Source organism: Fusarium proliferatum (genome assembly GCF_900067095.1).
Source record: "Fusarium proliferatum ET1 genome assembly, contig: FPRO_scaffold009, whole genome shotgun sequence".
NCBI lineage: Eukaryota > Fungi > Ascomycota > Sordariomycetes > Hypocreales > Nectriaceae > Fusarium > Fusarium proliferatum.
This window is the reverse complement of record NW_022194798.1, coordinates 2072729-2086574: the sequence shown is the minus strand read 5'-3', so window position 1 is coordinate 2086574 and position 13846 is coordinate 2072729. Positions and strand designations below refer to the sequence as shown.

General features: G+C 48.3%; 3 protein-coding genes across 3 annotated transcripts; 1 reads left to right on the top strand and 2 right to left on the bottom strand.

The window, feature by feature from the left end:
* Positions 1–4466: 4466 nt before the first annotated feature.
* FPRO_14985 (uncharacterized protein) lies at positions 4467–6894 on the bottom strand (the record flags this gene model as incomplete). Its single annotated transcript, XM_031220745.1, has 4 exons — positions 4467–5726; positions 5776–6238; positions 6294–6487; positions 6556–6894. 4 exons carry the CDS (start codon positions 6892–6894, stop codon positions 4467–4469), a joined length of 2256 nt encoding a protein of 751 aa, XP_031086373.1.
* Positions 6895–8308: 1414 nt separating this feature from the next.
* On the top strand, positions 8309–10806 carry FPRO_14986 (uncharacterized protein; the record flags this gene model as incomplete). Its single annotated transcript, XM_031220744.1, has 4 exons — positions 8309–8824; positions 8881–9021; positions 9079–9409; positions 9473–10806. 4 exons carry the CDS (start codon positions 8309–8311, stop codon positions 10804–10806), a joined length of 2322 nt encoding a protein of 773 aa, XP_031086372.1.
* Positions 10807–12077: 1271 nt separating this feature from the next.
* On the bottom strand, positions 12078–13805 carry FPRO_14987 (uncharacterized protein; the record flags this gene model as incomplete). The annotated part of the gene is made up of 3 exons (XM_031220743.1): positions 12078–13530; positions 13614–13658; positions 13729–13805. The coding sequence occupies 3 exons, from the start codon at positions 13803–13805 to the stop codon at positions 12078–12080; spliced, it is 1575 nt and encodes a 524-aa protein (XP_031086371.1).
* Positions 13806–13846: the final 41 nt, after the last annotated feature.

The window sequence follows — 13846 nt, the reverse complement described above, 5'->3', positions numbered from 1 at the left end:
GCTTTCAGTTTATAGTTTCATACGTGTTGGAGGCGCGTGATGTGAGCCATCCCCTATGGGGTCTTAATTTCAAGTTACATACACATAAGATAGGAGAATCTTGGATGTATTACACTGGACATATCTATCTGGATACCAAGAATTCTGACACTTTGCCGATGTGCCAAGTCGCTACGATTACAGAGTCTATATCAATGTTGCTGTCGTTCTCTGCCTTACGCCTCAGCCCGTTGGAACCCCATTAAAGCGAATAGAGATTACTTATGAAAGGAGATCCAGGAGGCTGAGCTCGGGATATATACTCTAGTCGGCGAGTCTCGCTGACTTTCTCCACACGGCCTATGTCACGACAGATCACTCTACAAGGTCAAATCTCTATGGAACGTCTCCAGGCAGCCACATAGAACAATATGGGACAGAAGTTCGTGTGAGACGCGTGTTATGAACCATCAGATGTGGGGTCTATCAACTCAAAATAACACTCTTATCCAAGTCAGTCCGGGCAGTATACCAGCTACCCAACACAATTGCCCAAGATAACTTTAGGGACAGAAGTTTATGCAAGTGACCGATATGATATCACATATTTCACGCTGCGGTGCACGGTGAGCTCATCACAAACGATCAGCTTGCCACAAGATACCATCTAAGCTACGTTCAGTTAGAGTGGACTGTAAGAAACATAAATGTCAGTAAAGCTGTGTAGATGCATCATCAAAGAATTATCGGGTTTTGTTCTAAATTTCTTAAAAGGTATGTTCGTGGAGTGAAGCAACCTTGGTGGATGGGTTGCCCTGAACTGGAGTGAAGCAATCATACATTTTTCCAAAACTTTCATCAGCTTATTTGGACATGTTGGGTGGACAAGCTCCACGTCTGGTCGTGTGCTCTGGGAGCTGTAACCTCTGACATTACCAAGAGTATCGGGAAACCTTGAGAAGTTCACGAACCGTGTATTGGCTGAGTAATGACAGAAGTGGACTTCCGTGTCCCAAGACATGGTCGGGATATCTTTAATAGATTCCGTTTCTATATTATGGTCTACTTGTGCGTTAGGACCCTAACGTAAGCGCTGGTGGTTAATAGAAACAAAATTCATTCGTTCAGTCGAACAATTCAACAGCTAGGACACGATGGTCAAGGCTGCACTTACGCCAGCCCTCGGAGATGTATAGCGAGATCCTCCCTGGAGGTTTTACGCCAACGGAGAAGAGCAGAACATCTCGCAAGAGCTCGCATAACAACCCACAATCCAGTCGTGTCACACCGCAACCTATTGCCGCCTCTATTTGCCTCGGTAACTTTACATATCACGGGTGATGGACGAATGATTGATGCCGCCATCGTTCCATCTCATCACCACCCTCGACACTAGAACGTTAAGTTACCAAGTTCCCTCTGCCAATCCAAGGTCTTGGCCACAAGTCTAAGCCACAAATTATATATTTAGCTGATAACCTTAGACATCATAAACGTAATGGCTAACTTCTAAAATCGGAAGTCAATTGGGATTCTTCAGTGTTTTGGATGGGTATATTTCGTTGAGATGTCCCATAACCAATGGCAACAGCATAAAGCTGATCAACGCAAAACCTCGACGATGGATCTTTCGCCGGTCATGGAGGCGAACAAGTTAGTTACCTGAAAATATTGCTTGTGATGCCAGTTCTTCACATAGATAGTATAATTCGGCCGCTTAAGGATTTCAACCGAGTTGCACGAGTAGCCTGAAGCTTAACCTTGTAGACGGGAGTTGACTACACAGCACGGGGTTGAGGGGCCACGAAATCCACGATCTCCAATACTCCCCTGGCAGGTCATCAGTTATCGACACAAAATCCTTTTTCCTTCCTTCCACCGCCCAACATTCTTGCAGGGCGTGCATCAGAGCTCCAGAGATACCGCTGGCTGGCTTTGTCTATGGAGTTCAAACGCTTGTCCTGGTGCGTGCAGTCTCAACACCATAGGCACGGTAACTCTATTGTGACTCATCCACCCGCCTGTCATCTCAAGCTCAGTATTCCTCGTCACAAACAAGTTAGTGAAGGTATAACATTTACAGACAGTTTCGAGAGTCTCGTCAAGTTTAGACTTCCCCCAGATCACTCCAGCTTCTCCCAGATCACTCCAGCTTCCTTCTGTGTATAAAAAGGCCCTCTGTCCTCTTTTTCCCCCACTTCCTTTTTTCCTCCTTAGACTACACTTGAACACTCAGCTCGAATTTGCCCAGTCAGAATCACTCAGCTCTTTTGTTCCAAGTTCGACTCTGGTCTTGACACTGACACTGAGTTATACTCTGGCTGTCTTCTGTCTTTGCTACACACACATCACGGAGACTGACTCTTGTGTCTGTCTCTCTTTGCTACACGTACACCTTCTCTCACTAACTCACTAACATACCACTCACTCACTCACACATACACACTATCTCTCCGCTATACACACATACGCAGACACTCACTCTCACCCAGCCTCTCATTCTATCTTTGACTCGTTGGTACATACACAAACGCACCTATATTTTCTGTCAGTTCCATCTCATCAACCCACCTTTACTCAGCTCAGACATAATCTTCAACATGGGTAACAATCCTTCCCAGCCAACTGGCCATTATCGAGCTGGACCTCAATATCAAGCTCCTCCAACACACTTCAACCGTGGGCACACCCTGAGGGAGACTCAGTATTTCAGGGGCGGGTATACTCTCCGGGATCCCCCCAAGAAGAAGAAGATGGGGCTTGTTGGTGTCCCCGAACACACTCCACAGTCACTTTCTCCACCTCCTCAGCAGCAGTATACCAGCAGCCCCCAGCACTCACGCACTACAGGGTTAGGCAGCAGAGCAGTCCCCCAACACAATTTCTCACAGCCTGCCCGCCAGCACTTCTCACATGGGCACTCCCTCAGAAACAATGCCCAGTTGTCCAAGAAGAAAAAGAACTGGAAGTGGTAGAAGTTACTGGCACACCACGCCAGCCAAGCTTTTCACCTTGATTGGTGTTTGAGAATTGATGCAAACCTGCGCATTGGGGAATTTTCACTTTGCTATTTCATGGGAGATTTTAAAAGTCATCTATGGAGCACGTGCGCTGTCAGATGGCGAACCAACAAATCATGAGCTATGTCGACAAAGATTGACTTGAAGGGCACGCTCGAAGTTATGTTGCCAACTGGGGGCTTTTTATTTTTGTGCCTGGTGTATTATCTTGTCATCGCATCGCAAACGAGTTAGGAGCTTTTTTCCTAACAATTTGGGTTTCCACTGTTACATTGGTTAAATATTCTTTAAAGGTTCGATCAAATAAAAGTTTATTGCTTTCACAAAACTTTATAGGTATATCCTGTTTCTCTCGTGACTGTCGCAAAGTAGCATACCTCATCTAAATGTCTTTTCTCATGGCCAGTAAAATAAATGCCTATCCACATCCCATGCTATGGGCGGGCAGTAGCGTTCGCCAACAATCTGGTATCCTTTTTTCAGCCAGTATTAGCTATTGATTTCTCGAACAACTCTCAGCATTACTCGCACCTGATCTGTTCTTGGAGGAAACTGTTTCTTCATTTGTAGCTCACATGCCCGTAGGAGGCCTTCTGCAATCCCCTTCTTTCTGTATTGAAGTCCAGGTTTGACTGCAACCATGAAAACCTCGACATCTCCCTCGCAGCTAGAGGTTCCCGGTACAGACTCGGCATCCATAACTGAGGCCTTATCGGCCCTCTTCCCGGCAAATGGCCGGCCGGTTCCACTCATTCTCCTGGGCACTGGGCTTCCAATCCTTGACACATGCTGTGCCTACAATCTCATCCGCGCAAGACATGACAACCGTGAAGCCATTTGTACCTATTTCGTCGACTATTTGAGTATCGTGCTGAATCCTTTCGCCGATTTTGCCAAGAGGATTAATGTCGTGGCTTCGGTAGGCATCGTTAATGAAGGTCCGGAGTTCTCACAAGACAGAGCTGCCAGGAAGATCCTGTCCGGTATATATCTTCACGACGTACGGAGATGGAGATGCTGTAATTCCTTGATTCTCGCCTGACAATTTCATGTTGAGCAGAGGGAAGGGTCGGATAATTCAGGGAACGCCATCACTGAGGTTGGTAAGAGTGGGCAGTAGGCCTTCGTAGAGGATGAGATTTTTGCCTTGAGGAATCATGGGCTCAAGTACAGAAAATCGCAAATACACGTGCAGTCATTCATATAAAACTAGCAATTGAGAGAATGACATCTAATCAGCTCAATGGCGTGATGCATGTCTTTGACGCCCAGCCCACCATAGGTACGGCGGAAAGAGTGGGCCTTGTCGTTCGGGCGGGGATCGTTAAAAATTACCCGATACGGTATTGGTATACGACATGCAAAACGCGAAACCAAGAAAAGGCTCAGGGTAGTCATTCATCAAACAACGGCCATCAATTTTGAACTGGTGAGGGAATATGTACATTAATGACACCACAAACAGATTTAATAACCAATACCACCCGCCTTATCTAATGTCTCTTTACACATGCGTAGAAATACGGCGCCTAGTTCCTTTCGGTGTAAAGGAATAAGACTGAAGAAAAGAGAGGCTGTGACGCGGAACAGTGTCTTGCGATGCAGCCTCACAGAATAGTTGTTCTTGAGGAAGTCAAAGAACTGCTCCTGCAGCTCGTTCAACAACTCTGTATCCGCCTCATCCAGCAGCGGTTTATCATCCTCCAGAGCTCCCGTGAGGTCATAGTTGTTAGCGCTCATGAAGAGGATGTAGTCATACCCGCACAGCGACTGCAAAACTTTGCCGAGATCGTAATTGATGTCGCCCTCGGGGGTGAGATAGTTCTCCAGCTGGCACCGCACATCAATGAAGCTAACGGTTCTCTCATCATCTGAAATGATGGCGTTGCTAAACACAGGATCACCGTGGATGACATTAGCGTGAACGCCCTTCTCCTCAGCCTCATATGTGTCGAGAAATTCATCCAGACGAGCAAATAGCGAGGCAGCTAGTGGACCCAGCGCGTCGTAGCGATCTCGGTGCTGAAAATACCTGCTGCGCAGCTTGGTGCCGTAATTGGCGTAGATATTGATGGGGTGATCACCGGGCGCCTTTGGCGCAAACTTAGCCTCAAGCGCCTCGGGGACGTCCATGACGGGCTGTGAGGTGGTATTTGGTGCAGTGTGAATAGTGTGCAGGGTCTCGAGGAATTTGCTCAGACGGCCTTTGGTAATTGACCGTCCAACGAGAAGATGAGAGAATGTGCGGCCACGACGGTTCTCCATGGTGATGCTGTAGGTGGAAGTGGCGGGGATGTAATCCACGCTATAAACAGAGGGAAAGATGCGAGACAGTGTAGGCGGCATGTGAGCGTAAAAATACAGCTCACCGAGAATAGCCTCAGATTTACTCGACTTGATGACCTTGTCCCTGATGATCTGGACAGTGTTGAAGTCGCGCGCGGCAATCATGCCAGCCTTCTTGACATCCTCGGCAGAACTTCTACGTACTTGGCCGAGTCGAGGTGTGACTTCAGGCTCGTCGAGGATCCAGCCGAGTTCACGCGCGGTGTCGAGATTGGCGTTGACAGCCAAGTCGTCGACGTAGACGTCGGCGTATGGCTTGCCGAAGTTGATCTCGTGGTAGGGGATCTCGTAGTCTGAGAGCTGTTTGAAGGTGACGAGGCCGACGTCAGCGAGGACTCTGCCGGGGTTGCCGGAATGCGTCTTCATTCTGCGAGCTGTTTGCTGGGATTGTGTCAGCATTTTACTTGGAAAATAGGTCTGTTGCACTCACGATGATGATGTAGTGGCCAGCCTTGTACAGCTGCTGCACAAGACGAATATTCTTAGAGATAGGTGGACATGTTGAGTAATCTCCCGAAACAGCGGGGACTCCCACGAGGGTCATATCCAAATCGAAGCAGAACCTGCGCTTCTTCAATGTAGCTGGCATACTGTGGTTGTCTTTCTTAAGAGCGGCGAGGAGCTCCTGCAGTTGCTCTGGGGTGCCAACGACAGCAAAGTCCTTCTTCAGGAGAGGCAAGCCGATAAAAGGAACCCCGCTCTGGACCATCATGGAGATAACTTGTGAGGTGTAGTACTCGCCGACTTCAGCACCATCGGGATGTTTCACGTCGAGGTTCTCTGCGGCCCAGGTCTTGAGGTCGGCGGCGGAGGGGAAGACGTATGCTCCCGTGTTGGCTTTGTTGCTGATTGCTTTCTTCTCTTGGATGTCAACTATTCGCTCTGCACCGGGTCTGGTGATAACAGTCAGTATCAGGAGGCAAGGTGGGGGTTGTACTGGCAACTTACGATTCGTTTTCTGTCTGGATATAAGAGAAGATGGGCTTGTCGCCTTGGTCGATGAAGTAGAAGCAGCCGCCATGGCCGCTGGGTAGCTTCCGCACAGATGACAAGATGTCATTCCAATAAATTGTATCGCAATCAAGAGATACAGTTCGATGTCGCAGGTGCTCTTTGGTCATGCTCTGGGTGACCATGTATAGCTGAGGCGGGGCGGGCAGTGTTAGACCATGGCCATCTAGGCAAAGTTGATGATTGGTGATGCACTTACTGTCTCACTAGCACCCTTCGTCTGATGTCTCAACAAAAGGAGCTTCATATTAACTTTTGGAAAGTTCTTGCTAACAAGCTGACCGATTCTGAACTCATGGTCAATCTGCTCATTGACAGCAATCCATAGAGTGTCTTTGGGGCGAAGACTGAGGTTTTCGATTAACCAAAGGAGCATAGGCTGTCCAACAATGTTGATGAGGGGCTTTGGGAAACGATATCCCTCCTTGGCAAAGCGGGAACCGATACCGCCAATGGGGATGATGACATTGACTGGCTCATAGTCATCTGTGTGGCCATTGATGCCATTGGTAACAGCGTTATCATGAATGTGAGGCATGATGAAGTATGTAAAACTATCGCTGAGTTTAGACAATGAGGGGACTGATCGATGCGAATCTCGTGGTGGTCAACCACTTTAAATCGTCCTTCACCAAGACTGCCTTTGAGCGGGAGTAGTTAGTCTCTTTACCTTCATCCTTTCAGCCAGTAGCCCGTCCCCTCAAACGCACTTGTCGATGTTCGAGAGGCACGCCACTCGCTCCAGACTCACCTCTATCAACCGCCCAGAACAGTTAACAAAACCATATGGCTATAGCTCTCGACCGAAACCGGGTTCGGCGCGCGCCAGAAAACGTTCTGGACGGGATGCACAAGGTTTGGCGTTAGTTCCACCACAAAAGCGGAAATCTAGCCAAGGAATGTTATATTGATCGTAGGGGGAAAGATGGACGGGTAGGTATCTCGACGGAAGGCTTTCCGGGCCCTTGTTTAGCGAATGGAAAGTAAAATAACGGTCTGGAAGGTCGATAGCTACCATGGCGATCTCGTATCCGTCAGAATGGTTGTTGAGGTATTAGACTGGCATGCTGGGCGCCGCATCTGGACTAGAGTGATATTTTTTACAGTGTGTGATTGACTAGAGGCGGCTGCTGTAGAAAAGATGAGACAGCCACAGGGCCCTGATTTATACGAGATACATCACCAAGCAACGGGAGTGCAATCGAAGAGTGGTTGCAGTTCCCAATTATCGCTGTGAATTAGGTGCACCGACAAATGATTGCGCTGCTGTAGCAATTGTTTTGAGTGAAGTGCCCCTGTCACTGCATGCTTTCCACGATGTCCGTATTGGGCCTGATCACTAAAGCGGCGCGCCACAAAGGTACACTAACTAACTAACTCAACTAACAAAGCTTGCACCAGTCGAAATACATGGGAATGATGGAATGATCCAGACATGTCATACCGCAATCTGGATCTGCCCTGAAATATCTGAATGCAGATCCCAACACAGTTTCTCACACAATACCCTTGTTCAGACACCAATATCCCTCTGGACCCTTGGCCGCAAACAGGGGAACCAGAAAAGAAACAAGCTTTCAGCCCCCGGGTCCCGGCAACGGAGACCCCATTTCTCGGTGACACCTTTCAGCCCTAAATCTCAGACCCTCTAGAACCCCGTTTGGAGCGCCCACTACCGAATACAGCATGCCTCAGGGTCCCTGTTCCTGGTTAGCGGCCTGCCGCTATTCGCCAGGTGAGGAATGTGGCGTCTTGTTGAGTTATGTGAACGGCCGCGAGCTGATATCTGTGGCGTTGTTCTCGACGCAGGAACAGCATGAAGCGTCGTATCTTTACGGTTGCAGAGGCACAAGCTACTCTCTCAAGTAATACTAAACTTCACCACGTACTTCGTTTTTTCCCCTGTTCTTCCCAATCTACTCTTCGAAAAGTAGACGCCGCAGAAACAAATCATGTCTGCAACACGGTTTCTTCGAAAGCTATCGCTGCGCAACAGCAGCCCCCAACGAGCAGCGTACATCGCGGCGCTGGGGCTCGTCGGTATCCAAGTCGGCATCGGCGTTATTATGAAGACTGCCCAGAGCGGGGGTTCATATGCATTTTCACCATCGGGATCCATCACCATCTCCGAGTTTCTCAAATTGATCCTCTCTTCGATATTCTTCTACCGCGAGTGTAAGACCAGAGCGCAGATGGGCGTTGGACCCTCGACACGAGGCTCAGACACGGCGTATGCGTCGCTGGCGGATGATCATAGGGACTTGGAGATTCAGGATAAAGATGGGGATGCGTCGTCGCTTACTGCGATGGACTCGGACGATGAGGGATCAAGAGATTCTGGGTCAACTTCGGCGGCACTACCCTTTGGTATAAGGACGTTTTGGGGGTATGTTCGTGGTGAGGTGAGGAATGATGTGCGGTTCGGCTTCTACAACCTGGCGCTCATTTACATTCTCATCAACAACTCGGTGAGCAATTCCTCTTACCTTCTGCCTTGCTGTATGAGCTAATGATGATCGATCAGCTCTTCTTGAGTTATAAGATGGCAGATCCAGGCACGATCCAATTGACAAAAAGCGGCGTCACCCTCATCACCGCCCTGGTCATGATTGCGACTCTCAATCAGCAGGTGTCCAAGACGCAATGGATGGCAATCGCCATGCAGGTACGGCTCAACCCCCAAATATCTCGAGAACAATCTACTGACAAATTACCCCTACAGCTCAGCGGCCTAATCGTCACGCAATATCAGCCTGGCAAGGGCGCCCTCTATCCTCTCGACACATATGCTCTTCTTCTTTTCCAGGTCTTTCTCAGCGCTTCATCTGGCGTGTATAACCAAGTTCTTCTCAAAGCAGATGATTCCAGCCTGCACGCCAACAACATGATCCTGTACGCATCTGGCACAATCGTCAACTTTGTCTGCCATATCACCATCAAGTGCGTAAGCTCCAACGAGCCGGGGTTCTTTGAGGGATACGGAAGCATCCATGCCATTCTGGTCATTATGAGCAATGTATTCATCGGCCTTGCGATCACTGCCGTATATAAGTGTAAGCCCAGGTCTCCCTCCTTCCCCCTGCAACCCTAAGCTGACCAACGTTTCCCCATTGCAGATGCCGACGCGCTGGTCAAATGTTTCGCGACAGCCTTTTCGACCGGAATATTGCTCTACCTAGCACCTCTCATCTCAGATACTTCCCTCAGCTTTCTCGTTGTTCCAGGCACATTCATCATCTTTGTCGCTACCTGGCTCTACATGGAAAACCCCGCTCCTAAGCCCACCACCACCAAGTCTGATTCCGATCCCAAGACGGGGTTCTTCTCCAAACTTGGGGCTATTGTTCAGAATAAGAGGATATTGTTCATCTTCATCAACACCCTCATCACAGTCATGGCGGTTATGGCTTTGGCTATGTACCAAGTAGCCATGCCTACCAAGTCTATTTCCACTACGCCAACTGAGGCAAGCACGTTGGCGGCAGCAACAACGCAAGATGCCGACGCTCCAAAGATCGTCACATCGCCTTTCAAAAACACCATGGCCTTCATCAGATGGAATTCTGTTCATCCAGAGCGCATACCAACGCTCATGAAGTACAAGCCCTTCTTCCGAGACATTCACATCTCAATGCCAGATATGATGAAAGCCGAGGGGCGCAAGCCGGAGTACCACAACATCACTCATGATCAAAGCACCCTCACCTTTCACATTTACCAGCAGGTCGCCGATACAATGCAGTTGATTCTCGACGAGGATCCAGAGATTGACGGCCTCTTGTACTATCACTTTGACGCCTGGATCGATCCTCTGGCCTGGGGCGGTATTGATCGCAACAAGATCTACTTCCCCATGACATGGCCTGAGATGAAGCCTGTAGGACCCCAGTTCTCCTGCATGAATGACACCAAGGGCTATGACTGGGGTGGATGGGGTGGTCCTCACTACCATCTCAAAGCGCAACTCGCCAGCGCCCAGCTGGATCATTTGGACCTAGGCTTCAAAATTGACATCAATGAGTTTTGTGTCGGCTGGAGCGACATCTACTTCATCCCTCGCAAGTTCTTCAAGGACTACATCATCGCAGCACCAATCTTCAAGTCCTTCGACGTCTTCCACGAAGTCGGCATCCCAACGATGCTGCACATCATCGAGCAGAGCCATCGCGAGTCGCCGTATGTCCCCGCGATGGAATTATTCTCAGACTGCTGGGGCTACTGCTGCAAGGACAACCCCAGCATCTACGATGTCACTACGTATCGGTGCGGTCATCGTCTTGATTATCGAAATGAACAGGTGACCGGGGCCTTTTACGAGAAGCTCGATGCCGAAGCCAAATTCTTGGGCCAGCCTATGAACGGGTCGCATGTTGCGAACCTTACAGAGATGTTTCCGCCAATAAAAGAGGAGGATAAAGCGAAATTGCCAGCGCGGAGGGGGAAGAGGTAGTTGGCCAATAGATAGTTAGATGAGACTGCATTGTTAAAAGCGCGATAGCCGATGATTTTTGTTAATGGAATACATACCTTGGTTCTAAGCACATTGAAACTCTGATGAAGGTACATAAGGTCGTTGTACAGGTAGAGTTTGGGTCTCACGCACGAGCTACTAATCACGTGTCGACACATCAGCGCTGAATCTTGAACTGTAAAGTGAATTTCAGGAGGACAAAGCAGCTGTGAACTTACCTTTATCCACCATCGCTAGGATCAATAATCCTGCAATATGCTCACGGGAACTGACCCTATCACAGCATCGAAGATTGAAGGTTTTCAATCGTCCGTGTTTGGTGCGCTAGAGAACGGGAGAGTGTTGCGCAATCTTTTTCTCTGACCGGACGGTTTCATGAGAACTTACGCCACTATAGTTTATCTCGAGAAGGGGGAGTATCTTTGTGGAGAGTTGTTCCCCTATCGATAATGTTTACAGCCAAGCAAAGACGGTCGCAGCCATGAATGCACCGAACTAATCAACTATCAGAAGATTAAAGCCGTCTATCGCGGACCTCTTCATTCACCATTCAAAGCCAGACCCTCAAGCCATCTGTTTATGATACCCTTCAGATAACCGAGGGGATTTTTCTATTTCTTATAAATCCTTTCTGTTATTAGTCTAATATATAAAGCCCTTATTTTAGCAATTACCTTTTTTTATTTATTTATTTATTTTTTTTAAGCGAATATAATTGCAAACAATCTGCTTGAGGTTAGTCTTTCTAAGTAGCCTCATTTGTATATACATACTATAAGCCTCCAAATGACCTCCAAATGATAGGCTATTTTGAAAGTATTATTTTCGTCTCACGTGGCTATCTATTCAGTGATGCCGCAGCGATGCTACCGTGATGCCACTGGTGTAGGTACAGGTTCCCTGTCATTGTCCCGCGAGCCCCAAAACCCCACACATCGAGTGCAATCCCTCGGCTATCAATCTAAGTGTAACCCATCGTCCAAACTCATCTAAATCACATCTAAATTATATCTAAAACTTAGACTATAACTCTCGCCAACATACCATAGCGCTCCTATCATGGTGTCAAGTCGTGTGGCATACCTGCATCTTGGTCTATCGACTCCTTCTGCTAGTTCCAGCAGAAAACATCATCGTTAGTGGCGAGAGCGCTGGTGGCCATCTTGCAATCAAAATTCGATCAGGCTAGGACATGTATGGCTCGGGGTTCATCTAACCAGATATGCCACTTCCTCCTATGTGCATTTCTATCAAGGCCAATTGAGGTTTGCTTTTCGGGGTTCCAAGATGCCATTAGCAGAAGACTGCATGCATTCCACAGTAATCACACCCTTCTTCAAGTTCACTCTCAAACTCGGCAGCTTCACCCGACACTCTGCCGGAACGAATTCTAGTCCACTACAGCTCTGTTCCTCGATGCTCACTATCCACTCGGCAACCTTTGCCGCCTGCAAACTGTGCCAGATTCCATTGGTGCAAGGCCACTCCTGGAGTATAGCGATAGCCTCCCTGCGCACGAAGAAGTTCCGGCATCTGGTAGCTGTAAAGAACAACGCCATGATCAGTCCCATGCCATATTGTAATCTCGGGCCATCCAAGTCCCGAAGTTCCTGGTCCTTCTGGAGTACATATCGCGCAAAATGGGTGATCCTTTGGAATTGCGCTGTGAAATCGTCAAAGACGGATTCTGTGTCGGACATACTCGTAGCAATGAGGATTTCGCACTTCCAGGCACATATTCGAACTTGGAGGATGCCAAGATGCTCTCTGTCAGTAATGTTTTGGCATGCTTCGAGAAACATAACTTCATATGCCTTGCCCCATTGATCCATTAATCTCTGGAGGTGCTGTTTCTGTTGTGCCAGAAAGTCCTGAGATGCTGGATCATTTTCGCAGCGGACAGATATCTTGGAATGTCGAAGAATGGAAACAGCAAGTTTAGTCACTGCTGTGAAAGCTTCGTTGAAGGTAGTGAACTGATCCGGCAGATTCAATACGGTTTCCTCAAGATTCAGGTTATTCGGATGCTGCTCCAACATGGGGCTCATAGCGAGAAATGACAATATTTGCAGCTCGAGGCGACGCAAAGTTAGCCCCACGTCGATCTCAATATCAGCAAGGCTATCGGTCGATTCCCGTCTCTCATCTTCACTGAGACGCTTCAAGATATTGAATCCGTTATATACCTGGTGTGTCGCTGTCTCCCAGTCCCCATGGAAACTCTCAAAGCATGAAAAGAGTAGACTCGCTACGAGCGCAAGCCTCATCTGAGGTTGTCCACTAGACAGATCATTGCGCAGCGATCGAATAGCTTGCTTCTGCTGTACCAAAGCAAAGCTATAATGCTCATCGTTTAGATTAACCGTATGAGAACTAGACGATAATGCAGATTTGTACAGAGCACTGAGTGCCAAAATTGCGTGTTTTATCCCTGGGTGATGATGGCATTGTTGTGGTATGAGCCGAGTCCAAAAGGGAGCTTCATGATAACCACTCAAATCGAAGGCCAGCTTCTCGTGAAATATTCGAAAATACCGGGCTTCTACCTCTTCGCAGCAAAGAGAATCTGAAGGGTTAGATATAGGCTGCACTGGATGTCGAGGTTGAATAGGAATGAGGTCCCTGCTGCTATCCTCCACCTTGTATGCCGCTTCTTTGGGTTGAGGGATCTGGTACTCGCAGAATGCCCCGTATTCTTCACATCTATAGAGTGAGCGTACGCAGTTAGCCAGTTAAGCACACATTGGAGCTTGTCACTTCGAGAAAGTCACTCCCCGATTACCTACCGATCACACTTTGGCTTTGTCTCATCGCATTTGACATGCCGACTCCTAGCATAGGGATTAGCGCTTTGAATAAAGTCCACGGTTCGCCTAGCCTGGAAATGGGAGGAGGCCTTACTTGCAAGCTGTACATCCCGTACGAGCTTTTGGTCTGCTCGCGCGCCGTTTCTTTTTATTGCGCACAGCGTCTTCCATTAGGGTAACGGCAGTTAGTTGTTCAAAAGCGCTGAAAAGTA